We start from the raw sequence: 12,844 nt of genomic DNA, 5'->3' as shown, positions 1-12,844 counted from the left end.
ATTACGATATTAATGGATTAAGTATAATCTATAACTTATTTAATGAATCTGAACCATATTTCCTCATTTTCATCAAAAATAATTTTATTCTATAAATAAAACATCGTTATCACGATCTACTAGAATAACATTGACGTATGATCCATCTCCCCATCATATTTTGGTATTCTAATTGAATGCTTCCATAAATTTGTTTCCTTATTTAATTTTCAGGTGCGCTTGTTTTACTTTAAATAATTAATTTAAGTAAAAATGGGTTGATTTTGTTAATTTATTTATTCATTATAATTAAATTTTTTTTTTTTCAAGCTTCGAAATCGTTTTCTTGCAAGTACTCCGAAAATACCTGAATTGGACTTCAATAATTTGTTTTTCGCGTTTCAAGGAAAGAATATGTTTGTCATACATAATCGGCTCAAAAAAAAGCCACACTGATCGACCAAATACTCGATAATCGTATGACCATTCGTACGACCTAAAAATTACGTAATATTAATTCACTTTTTAATAAATACCCTGAGAATTCGTCGGGAGAACCAAAATCTAATGAGTCATGATAAAAACCGTTTTTTTCATATACTGATAAATTACCATGTTTATCGAAGTATCCATTTTATTTGCTGTATTACGTCACTACAAGCCACAAAAAGTTTATGCAACGATGTATTCAGAAAAGTATATATATAGTATACCCTTAATCTAGTTTCTCCTTCATAGGTTTATATCCATCTTGAAAATATTTTATAAACTTGCATTGACGTTTCATAATCACACCTCCAAGGTTTTCACTATCTGCTTCAGTAGATCTATGATTAAGCACACTTTCATCGATGTCAACTTGCAAAGATTTATTATATCAGAACCTCCAAAACATTCCTCTATGAGAGATAAGCCTCTTGAGTTGTCCAATTTTAAATTCCTCAAGCGGAATTCTCTCATCATCAATTTTCTTATTGTCATTGTCATTTTCATTTTTGTAAACTTCAACCTGGAAAACATAACTATTATCTAGATGTAAACAATTGTATGATACAACTATTTTGATTATATTTCTGTAATGATAAAAAAGATATTTGAAGATTACATCAGCATTGTTGCCACCATCACAACCACCTCCAGATGAGTGTCTCCCAATGCTTTACCTCTCAAACAAGAAATTTGCAGTAACAAAATGTCAATTATGTCTGATCTCTTTTTTTCATATTAAAGCAGGTCCATCTCACACAAGGTACAATATCACAGTTAAATGACTTTGAGTATCTATTGATTACCACATTCTTTTATTCACTGATTCTTTCTATCATTACATGTTAAGTAACCAGAATAAGTCAATCTGAACTTGCTTATATCTTTATTGATAATTCTAATTTCTTCTTAACTACTATTCAAAGGAATGAGGGAATGAATTACAGATGCAAATATAATAATATCACCTATGACTATGGTTCACTTATCAATATACTTAAAGAGAATCATGAATTTGGAAGTAAACCAATCATTATTGGTTTCCAATCACTGCCAAATAATTCATTATAGGATAGAATTATGGATTAAGGCTTTGATGTTAAAGTGTTTGATAGAAATATCATAAACCATAAGAAAGGAGTCAATAACTTTTTTACACTTAAAATTGCAGAAGTCATCTTTCAAGAAAGTCCTAATATTCTGGTTTTAGTAACAAGTGATGGTGATTATCAATTTATCATAATAGTATTTAACTACAAGTAAAAGATTGAAGTGTAGTTTTGGAATTTGTGTATAGAGTCAAGTTTATTTAAAATTTTCAAGTTCTTTATTCAAAATTTATATTCTGCATCAGAATCTCTAGTACCTTTAAAGATAAAAAGAATATTATCCTTAAACTGCTTGATGATCATTACAAATCTTTTGCATATGGATACAAAGCTTATTCAACCAATAATATCATAAAGTTTGATATTAAAAATATTAATACAATTCAAAATCAAGTAATATGGGATTTATTTGTAACTAATGGTTTGTTTTATTGAAAGAATAAAACCATTCACTTATATTTTAATAGATAAGAAAAGTTGAATAAAGCAAAGGATTTGTTAAGAAATAAATTCAAAGGCTTAGAAATTTTGTAAATATTATTATTCAGAATAAAGCAGTGAATTATCTATAAGATTGTAATAGTATTTATTATAATAATAAAATTTGGTTATGTTTAATAGTTCTTTCACAAAAAAACTACTAATTCCATATTCATTATATGATGGTTTTCTGATTTTTTATTAGGGATGTAATAGAAATTAGCTGATTTAAAAGGAGGTGAAGAAGTTAAGCTTCAAATCAGATTTATACTATGTATTACATGATATTTATATATTTAAATATATTTATAAGTAATTTAATTATTTTTATATACAGTATAATTATCATAATACATTATTTTGACTTCTAGTAATTCAATTTTAATAAACTTTTTTTATTTATAGCTTTCATTTAGTTTTACAAGTCTGGTTTTACAAAACAAAAAAGTTTGTTTAAATTCAAATTATTAAAAGTCAAGATAATTGTATAATACTAATTATTATTAGAGTTTTGAATTTAATCTGATAGATTAGGTAAGGTTGCTAAAGAAACTAAAGGGTTTTGGCAAGTTAGTAAAATGCCAAAATAGTAAAATTTGGTTAAAACTATATAAAAGTCATATTAAAAGTTGGTAAAACTTTAAAAAAAAGCAAAACTCAATAAAACTTATTATAAATACTAAAATTGCTAAAATTTTATTGAAATTAATATAAAATTATTGTAAATTTTTAGAAAAACTAATCATAGAATTTTGGAGAGATTTAGAAAAACAACTCTAACCTGAAAATTCAGATTAAGTAGTAAATTTAATGATTTGACTTCAGATTAAATTAGTCATGATCTAATTCATTAATCTAATATATATATATATTGTTATTTTAAGTTAAAAAAAAAATGTTTTAGTATTTTTTATATATCTACCTTTTTTTTTAATTTGGATTCTGGATTTAATATTTTTTTATTAAAAATAATAACAAAAATATTATTTTTTAATCAAAAATATCAAATATAATATTTTTCATTAAAAAATAAAAAAAAGTGTATTTTAATTAAAAGAAATAAAAAAAATATAATTTGACATTTTTAATTAAAAAAAATAAAAAAATATTTTTTATTAAAAAACAACAAACTCATTTTTTTATTAAAAAAAAAAAATGTTTTTTTAAATATCAATAAATTAGCAGATTAGATATCTAATTCAATTTGATATAAATAATATATAAAAGGTCAGATCAGATATTTAAACTAATCTGTGATATTTGAATTAGATTATTAAATTCATAACTCATCTTAAATTAGGTCAAGCCAATTATCCAATCTGATCTGACTTCATTTAGAGTTTTAATTATTATAAGTAACAATTATAGTTATATATTGAATTACAACCTTTAGCAGTTGTAATATTATTAATGTAAACTGTAAATTTACATTATTATAATTAGCTAAAAGATAATAATTCTGATTTATAATTATTATATTTACTTGATTTTTAAATTTACAACTATTTATAAAAATTAATATTAGAAGTCAAATTTATTTGGATTCTTTAAGTTCTTTACTTAAAATTTATATTCTGCATAATATATTTAAATAGTATTAAAAGTTTATTCAAAACTGTTCAATTGGAAGCGTCTATTACTCACAAATTTAATTTTTTTTATTTCAAATGAATATACTTAGTTAATACTGTAGTTTATATCTTTAATAAGCTATTCTGAATGCATAATGATATATTGAATAAGCATCTGGATAGTAGATGGAAAGTGCTATTATAATTTTAAAGTATTGATAATTGTATCTGCTAATAATTCTATTCTGCTCAAAATCAAAATTACAAATTCTGATATGAAAAGTTATAAAATTAATAGAATTTTTAAAGCAATCAAAATGAAAAAAAAAATTAAGCTATAGTAATTATTACAATATTAGAAGTTTATCTAAAACTGTTTACTTAAAAGTGCCTATTATTCATGAATCTGATTTTTTTCATTTTGAATAAATATACTTAGTTAATACTATGGTTTATATTTCAATAAGCTATTTTGAATACACAATAATATGCTGGATAATATATGGCAAGTACTATTATGATTTTAAAATATTGATAATTATATCTGCTAATAATTCTATTCTGCTCAGAATCAAAGTTACAACTTCTGATATAAGAAATCATAAAATTAATGGAATTTTTAAAGTAATCAAAACAAAAGAAAAAATTAAACTATAGTAATTATTGCAGTATTAAAAGTTTATCTAAAACTGTTTATTTAAAAATACCCATTATTCACAAATCTGATTTCTTTTATCTCAAATGAATATTAATTGACATTGTGGTTTATATCTTCAATAGATTATTCTAAATATACAATAATATACTAAATAGTAGATGTAAGAATGCTTGCCAAAATTATTTTTTCAAAATTTTAGTTTAGTCAAAATTTAATCTGAAACTATTTTTTATAATAAACTTAATTGGCGAAACTGTTTTTATGTTTTTCTGAACCTAATTATAATTTAGGAAAGTTTCAGATTTACCAATTTTTTCATTAAAAATAAAATTTTTGAATTTCAGATTTTTGAATTTTATCGTTAAATGAATTTCAGATAGTAACATTAGGTGGATGGCAAGTGCTATTATAATTTTAAAGTATTGACAATCACATCTACTAATAATTTTATTTTACTTAGGATTAAAGTTACGACTTCTGATATGAAAAGTCATAAAATTGATGGAATTTTTAAAGCAATTAAAATGAAAAGAAAAAATTAAGTTATAGTAATCATTAAATGTTCAAAAGATCTAAAGATACCTGAGTCTAAAAAATATGATGATTATATTAAATTATATAAGAACTCAATGTGACTATTAAATAAAGTATTAGAACATGTACTAAAAAATTATATATGAATATATTGCTAATATGTATTGTAGATAATAATATTGAAATTTTATAATATTTTTATAGGCAGTTATATAGATATCAAATATCTAATTCGTTCTTATCTGTTAGTCTATTTACTTAACTAGTTTTTACGTATAAAAATACCTGTAACTTTCAATGATTTTAAAGATTTTTTAAAAGGAATAATAGATCTTATAAACTGGCAAGTATGGGTTTGAAAGAAGTATATTTTTTATTAGATATTTATAATAACTGCACTTGTCATTTTAGACCAATATTTTATTAACAGTTAAAAAGATTAATAAGGCTTGTGAAATTAAAAATAATGGAATACATATAACTCTAATAAAAAATACATCACAAAAGGACAAAATAAAAAAAAAATGGCTAATGATAATGATAATAATGATTTTTCATTTTCATTATGTACTGTTATGCCATGTTATAAATTACCATCAATTTGACCCTATTATAAAATGATTGATATCTTAAATGCAAATTAACTAATATCAAGATATATTTAATCAAATACCCTATAAAAAGTTTTTATATTTAAAATATACTTAAAATTTTATTAAAATATACTTAAAATAAGTATCAATTTTAATTCGCAATATACTTATAATATATCTAAAATATGCCTAAAATACTCTTAAAATATACTTTTAATGTACTTGTTTTTTGCCCAAGTATTTAAATTATATTTAAAATATACTTAAACTAGAATTTAAGTACAATAAAAGTGTATTTTTTGCATGTTTAATATATTCTTAAAGTGTACTTAAAATTCAATTTAAGTATATTTTAAGTATATAAAAAATACACTTATATTGTACTTAAATTTTAATTTAAGTATATTTTAAGAATATTTTAAACATATAAAAAATACATTTATATTGTACTTAAATTTTAGTTTAAGTATATTTTAAATATAATTTAAGTATTTGGGCAAAAAACAAGTACATTAAAAGTATATTTTAAGAGTATTTTAGGCATATTTTAGATATATTATAAGTATATTGCGAATTAAAATTGATACTTATTTTAAGTATATTTTAAGTATAAAGACTTTTCATAGAAATACTTTAATCTCTGTCTTATATCATTTAAACAAAAAAAAATGATAGTCATTTAATTACAAAAAGTTGTTTTTTATATTTACTATTTGCTTTATTATTTTAAAAAATCAAATCAATTTATATAATTATATTTAGTATTAATATATCTAAAAATAAAATAATAAAAATTATGTATACTATTAAAATGGATTAGGAATATACATATAAATGAGCATATAAATTTTTTACTGTAGATACTAATTATGTAATTGTTGTGTAATACTGCACCTCATTTTACTGCACTCTAATAATATGTATCCCGACTTAATAATTCAGATAATTATTATTTTTCCAAATCCATAGATAATAGTAATACTGCATTCCTGATGGCATGATCAATAATTAAAAAATAAACACTGTGCCATGAATTATATTAGTTATGAAATTTCTTTTTTTAACTATACAGAATCTGATTGGTTGATCATCTTGTGATTACTAACATCTGAAATTATTCTGGAACTATCATGAAACTAGCAGGAATACAAATTTTATAGTTTAGCCATTTATGGTGATCAGACCAAATCAAAAAAAATATAATCTATTTTTACCCTGAAGTTTTTTAAATAAGAGGATAATTGAATAAAAATAAATCTGATATTTTATTATAATATACTTGCTATAAATCACTATAAGTCTTTAAAATCACTAAAAACACTATAAATCATCAAATTTGTTATGAATTGCTATAAAGTCCCTACATCTAACAACTATAATGGTTTGAATCCTATAATTATGTAGGCATTAAACAATCTGCAATATAGGTATAGTGGTAAAACACCAGAAATGTGATGTTTTCATATTTGTTATCTATTTAAAAAACTTCTTAAAAATAACCCAAAATACTTTTATTTAAATAATTGAAAGATCATATAAAGATAGGGATTTAATACCAAGAGATCCTCATTTCATATTTATTGTATTGGTTAAGTCAGTCCTAGTCTGGTTCTAGTCCTAGGACTTATAAGTTCTATTGAATGGATCTGTAAACCAGGTCCTATTAGGACCAGTCCTGGATCTGATCTTAAACTAAGTTATTTATAGATTTTATGGATCTAGTAATAACTAAATGTAAAAAACATGAATTGGGATATTGGAATTTACTTTTTTATATTGATTCTATATAAAAAAAGTGAATTGTGGTATTGGAATTTACTATTTTATATTGATTTTATATAAAAAAATTGAGTTGCAGTATTGCGATTCACTTTTTTATAGATTTTATATAAAAAAAGTGAGTTGCGATATTGCGATTCACTTTTTTATAGATTTTATATAAAAAAAAGTGAGTTGCGGTATTGTGATTCACTTTTTTATATTGATTTTAATAAAAAAAGTGAATTGCGATATTGTGATTCACTTTTTTATATTGATTTTAATAAAAAAAGTGAATTGCGATATTGCAATTCATCTTTTTATATAATTTTAATATAAAAATATGAATCGCAATATCGCAACTTACTTTTTTATATGATTTTAACTATATAAAAATTGCATTGCAATATCACAGTGCATTTTTTTATAATTTATTAATTAAAATCAAATTTATAGTAAGTTTTATAATTTTATATAGATCTCTTATAACCTGTATATTTAATGTTTGATTTCTATCTAATATATATTGATACTTTATTGGCTAGAACTTTTTAGAACCTGGTTTGCTTCTGGTCCAAAATTTGGACTTAAAGATTTGCAGATTAGGTCCTAGGATCAAGTCTTTAGATCCAGAATCTAGGACTTTACCATCCCTAACTGTATACAACTTCTTGATAATTATCTGTAAAAATACTATCAAATATGCTAATGATTACCTGAAGAAATATATTACTAAATCCACTAAAAAGCATCTTGCATATTCTAATTTTATATGAAAAAATGTAAAAAAAGAAGGAAGTATATCATCACTCAGTTATAATGAAGTTGATAAAATTTTTATAAATAATTCTGTATATTCATAGCATAGTTATTATAAATATAATATAGACAATATACAGTCAAACCTTAATATAGCGAACCTTTGATATAGTGAATTTTTCAGACAACTATAATAAATTTCCTCTTGCTATAACGAATTAACCAATCAAATCTCTTAAAATTTTCACTATAGCCCTATAGCGAAGTTGAGGTCTAAAACCTAAGGTTCATTATAACAAGAGTTAACTGTATTTAAAAAGAAAATTGCTTATTCAATTTTAATAGCACAAAGTTATTCAACAGGTTTGAAGAACTTTCAAGTTGAAGTTTGAGATATAGGTAAAACAAATTTGGAGTTAAGGTTGCTTGTCTAAACCTCTTCAAAATCCTACGATTAGTTTCGTCAAAATTTTACTATAGATTTATTATAGTTTCGGCAGAGTTTCGGCAGTTTCGGCATTTATAATAAGTTTCAGCAGTTTCGCCTTTCTCCAGAGTTTCGCCAGTTTTTTAATATAACTTTAATATAGTTTCGGCAGAATTTCGCTTTTTGGCGAAACGCCATCTTGCCTAAACCCCTAGGTTTCGGCAAGCAACCTTATTTGGAGTATAGTGAAAAATGATGGTACTTCCAATGATAAAAAATTTTTAAATATAACTTCTCATAATATAAGAGTTTCTGATCATTAATATGTATAATACTTTTTAAGTTAAAGATGTGCCTCACATTATCAGAATAGTCCTTAATTATTTTATCATTATTTTTTACATAAGTAGACAAAAAAGAAGAAAGAACAGTTATAGCAAATAATTAATTATCTCGTATCATATATGCATTTTTATAATTAGAATATTATTAGCAAACTATAATATTCAAAATGGACTTATATATTAAAGTGACTATCAAATCCTGAGTATTATTATATTAATAAATATCTTAACAATGGTAATTTGACAATAAAAACTTTGTTAGAAGTTCAAAATATGCATAATATAAATGTAAATTGGCTATATATGCTGTCTAAATTATTTTGGAATACTATATATAATTATAATTTAAAATGCTGTAATTTATTCAGTTTATATGTAATTTACTATGATGTAAAATGCCAAAATAATTTGAAATGCCATAATTAAACTTGGGATTTTATTTATAATTATGACATTCCAAAATAATTTGGGCAACATAATTATGTAATTTGACATTTTATAAATAAGCCATTTTTTTATAAATTAAAATTAATGTAAGTATGAAAGTTATAGAATAAGTGTATTTTATCCTGCTTTACAAGTTTACTTAGTGATAAAAAAGCTAATTTTTAACACTATTTTTGACTTTATATATGAATGAATAATCTTTGCCAATCATATCTAAAATGGATAACGAAAATGAAAAAATTCAAATAAGTCAAAAATAGTGTTCAAAACCCCATGTTACGTACTAAGTAAACTTGCACAGCAGGCTAAAATACACATGCTATATATAATTTAAAAGTTTTATATATTGGCAAAAAGTTTTATTTGTAAAAAATAAATTTTTACAAGTCAATGGACAACTCAACTTGCATTAACCCCTAAAATTGGCAGGCAAAGATTATCAATATAAATATATAATTTATTGGATATTAACTATTATAAAACTGGAATATTAGTATTAATGAAGAAACTACTATTATAAAATTTTCAGATTTATATAATAATTGTAAATATGTACATCAAGTTTTTTAGATTATAGGTTCTTTATTCATATAAAATTATTATCCCTTAAACTGTTTTGCGGGCAAATTTGCCCGCAATTTCTAAATTAGAATAAATGACGCTATAAAAAATTCTTTAATTTTGGCCAGATCGTCACATAATTTTGCAGCCAAATTGATCTACATTCTGGCCATAAATTGTATGAGTTAGATATACAATTGATCATTAAAATTGGATTAGAAATTAACCCGCAAAAATAGTATCAGAATTTTTATATAATAAAATTTAAACTTTTCTTACCATATTTTTTCTCTATTTGAATATTTATTATAACTTTTTATTTTTATTATAAAAATTTTGCATTATAATAAACAAAATAGAGATAAAAAAAAATCAATTATTATGAATATATAATTAAAATGCATAATAAAATTTTCATTAAGGTTCTATATAAAGTCAAAATCCTACTTTTAAATATCAAAAATCATATTAACAAAAGTCGTTTCTCATACCAAATTCTACATATTCTATTAAGCTTTTATATAGCTACAATTAATTATCAATGAAATCGTCGAAGTTAAGTGCAAAGTTTTTTAAAATTTTGTGATTATCTTAAAATACAACTTTTGACTAATGGGTAATTTTCGATTTTCTAATATATAATTAATAAATGATAATAATTGCTGCACAATATATAATTTAAACTATCTTGGAAAAAAATTTTATTAAAATTGCTTTATTTTTCATAAAATTAGATGAGAGCTAAAATTTGGTAAAATTGCGGGCAAATTTGCGCTAATTGCTTTACAGTTTAAGGGATAATTATAATACAATAAATCAATTTATTTTTACCTTCACTCTACCAATAATATAATATAGTATACAAAATACTGAATGTTAATCTAGTATTACATAATTTTTTATAATTAAAAATAGTTATAATAAATTATATATTAGGTAAAAATTCATGTATTAAGCAAAAAAATTGTGTATCAGGCAAAAATTCATATACTAGGTAATATTTTTTTTTTTTTTTTTAATAATCTATATATACTTTATTGATATTAAATTCATATACCATATAAACAAATTATCATAAGCTATATTCATATGATCATCAAAATTATATCAGGTAATATTCAAATTATGGGATACTGAATAATAAATCACTTATTTAGCACTTCAAGCTGAATAAATATTAAATATTGTATATAAAAATACTGTTATATATATATATATATATTATAATATTTTAATACTATTTGCAAAATACAGTAATATCGTATATTGACTGTATTTTTATTTTTTATAGAAATATGTTTCAACTTCCTGATTTCATTTTCTGACTTTTCTATCTCAGCTTATATTTATATTCAACTTTTTTTTATTAATAATTTGGTTTTTATGAATTACTTAACTTTAATTGCATTCTTTAAAGCTGGTATAAAATATATTAATTATCAGAATGCCACATGAGTTGACAATCATTTTAAAAGATCTTTAAAATCTGATGTGATAATAGATCTATCATATTAAAAATTATAACTAAGACTTCTACTAGTTTCTATAATATTTTTCTTTTAAAATTAATAGCACATTAACTTGAAAAATTAAAGTATTTTCAAATATTAACTTAGAAATAGATTAATTCTTTCCCTTTCAGCCTATAATACTTTAATATTTGCTTTTAATTTTATTTCATCAATAATATTTTCAGTAATATTTTGTTTAATAAAATGAATTCAAATATTTCATTAAACACAGGTCAAAAAGTGAAAAATCAGGCATCAATCAGTCACCAATTGGCATTTTCACCAAATACTATTACCAATCAGGCAGTTTGCTAACTTTTGATCCAGTGATCAGAAAAGGATAAAATATAGCTCATTGGAATCATCTCAATAAGGCGAATCTAATGATATTACCATTAGATTTGACTTGTTAAGACGATTTCAATGAACTATATTTCATTCTTTTCTAATCACTGGGTCAAAAGTTAGCAAATTATCTGATTGGTGACTAATTGATACCTCACTTTTCGATTTGTGAAACAGGCTTTTAATTATTATTTTCATTATTAATGTTCATTGATACTGGTAAAAAATGATCTATTCTATACATCATATCTTATATATATTAGGTATTCAAAATATAGAAAATCTTACACAAATAATACACATATCATACACACTACACATCAAGTACTACATATCAGATACCTGATAAGTATATAATATATATAAATACCTAATATGTATATGATATATATATTATTTGTATAAGATTTCTATATTTTGAGTGCCTGATATATGTAAGATATATAGACATTTTGCAGTAGAAAGAAACAAAACTACTAAAAAAAATAAAAAAATGAATTAATATAAATTATAGCATTTAAAATATTTTTGGCATATAAAATAAAATTTGAATTTTTTCAGTAGTTTTGTCCTTTTTTATTGCAAAGCATTTATATATAAGATATATGTAGGATAGATCATTTTTTTTACTAGTAATAATATTTTAAATAATTCAACATATTGCAGAATTTTATTAAATTTTGGATATTTAATCAAAGTAGAAAGATGTTGAGTATAATTACTACTGTATAATTTAATTTACCTGTATTTGGAAAAAAAGTTGATGCTGCAGTAAGAATATCTTGTTATAATTTGTGATTTCTAATTCTTATTTCTATTCAGTAAGCTTTTCATATTTCAGCTTACTGATAATAAAAATATTAAATAATTTTGAAAAAATATTAATATTAGATTTCATCTATTATTTCCGATAAATTAATATTTTTTTTCGTATATATATTAATGGAGATTCTAATAACCACCCTACAAAAAGTCTAAAACTTTAGATATTATTTGATAGTTAATAGCTGCTTCAAACTTGTTAAGAAATCAAATGTCTAATCTTCTTACTAAATTTAAAAGCTTATAGCTGAAGAATAATACAATTAAAACTAAGTAAAAGTCTTTCAAAATATGCCATTATTCAAGTAATAGTTTTAATTAAGACTATTGTACTTGACATCTGATTAAATAATAAAAAATTGCTTTATCAGTAATAATGTTTATGCAATTTCTAGTAAATTAAAATTAGCTTTATATATATTAGCACTCCTAAAATTGCTTGATCTGAGTTTGGATTATC

General features: G+C 22.2%; 1 protein-coding gene across 1 annotated transcript; it reads left to right on the top strand.

Moving 5' to 3' along the window:
• Positions 1-592: 592 nt before the first annotated feature.
• On the top strand, positions 593-1,337 carry OCT59_018758 (uncharacterized protein; the record flags this gene model as incomplete). Its single annotated transcript, XM_066135603.1, has 3 exons — positions 593-675; positions 1,070-1,228; positions 1,316-1,337. The coding sequence occupies 3 exons, from the start codon at positions 593-595 to the stop codon at positions 1,335-1,337; spliced, it is 264 nt and encodes an 87-aa protein (XP_066004875.1).
• Between the last annotated feature and the right edge of the window lie 11,507 nt (positions 1,338-12,844).

Source organism: Rhizophagus irregularis, chromosome 28 (genome assembly GCF_026210795.1).
Source record: "Rhizophagus irregularis chromosome 28, complete sequence".
NCBI classification, from domain to species: Eukaryota; Fungi; Glomeromycota; class Glomeromycetes; order Glomerales; family Glomeraceae; genus Rhizophagus; species Rhizophagus irregularis.
Note: the sequence above shows the minus strand (reverse complement) of the source record. Positions and strands in the feature narration are given on the sequence as shown.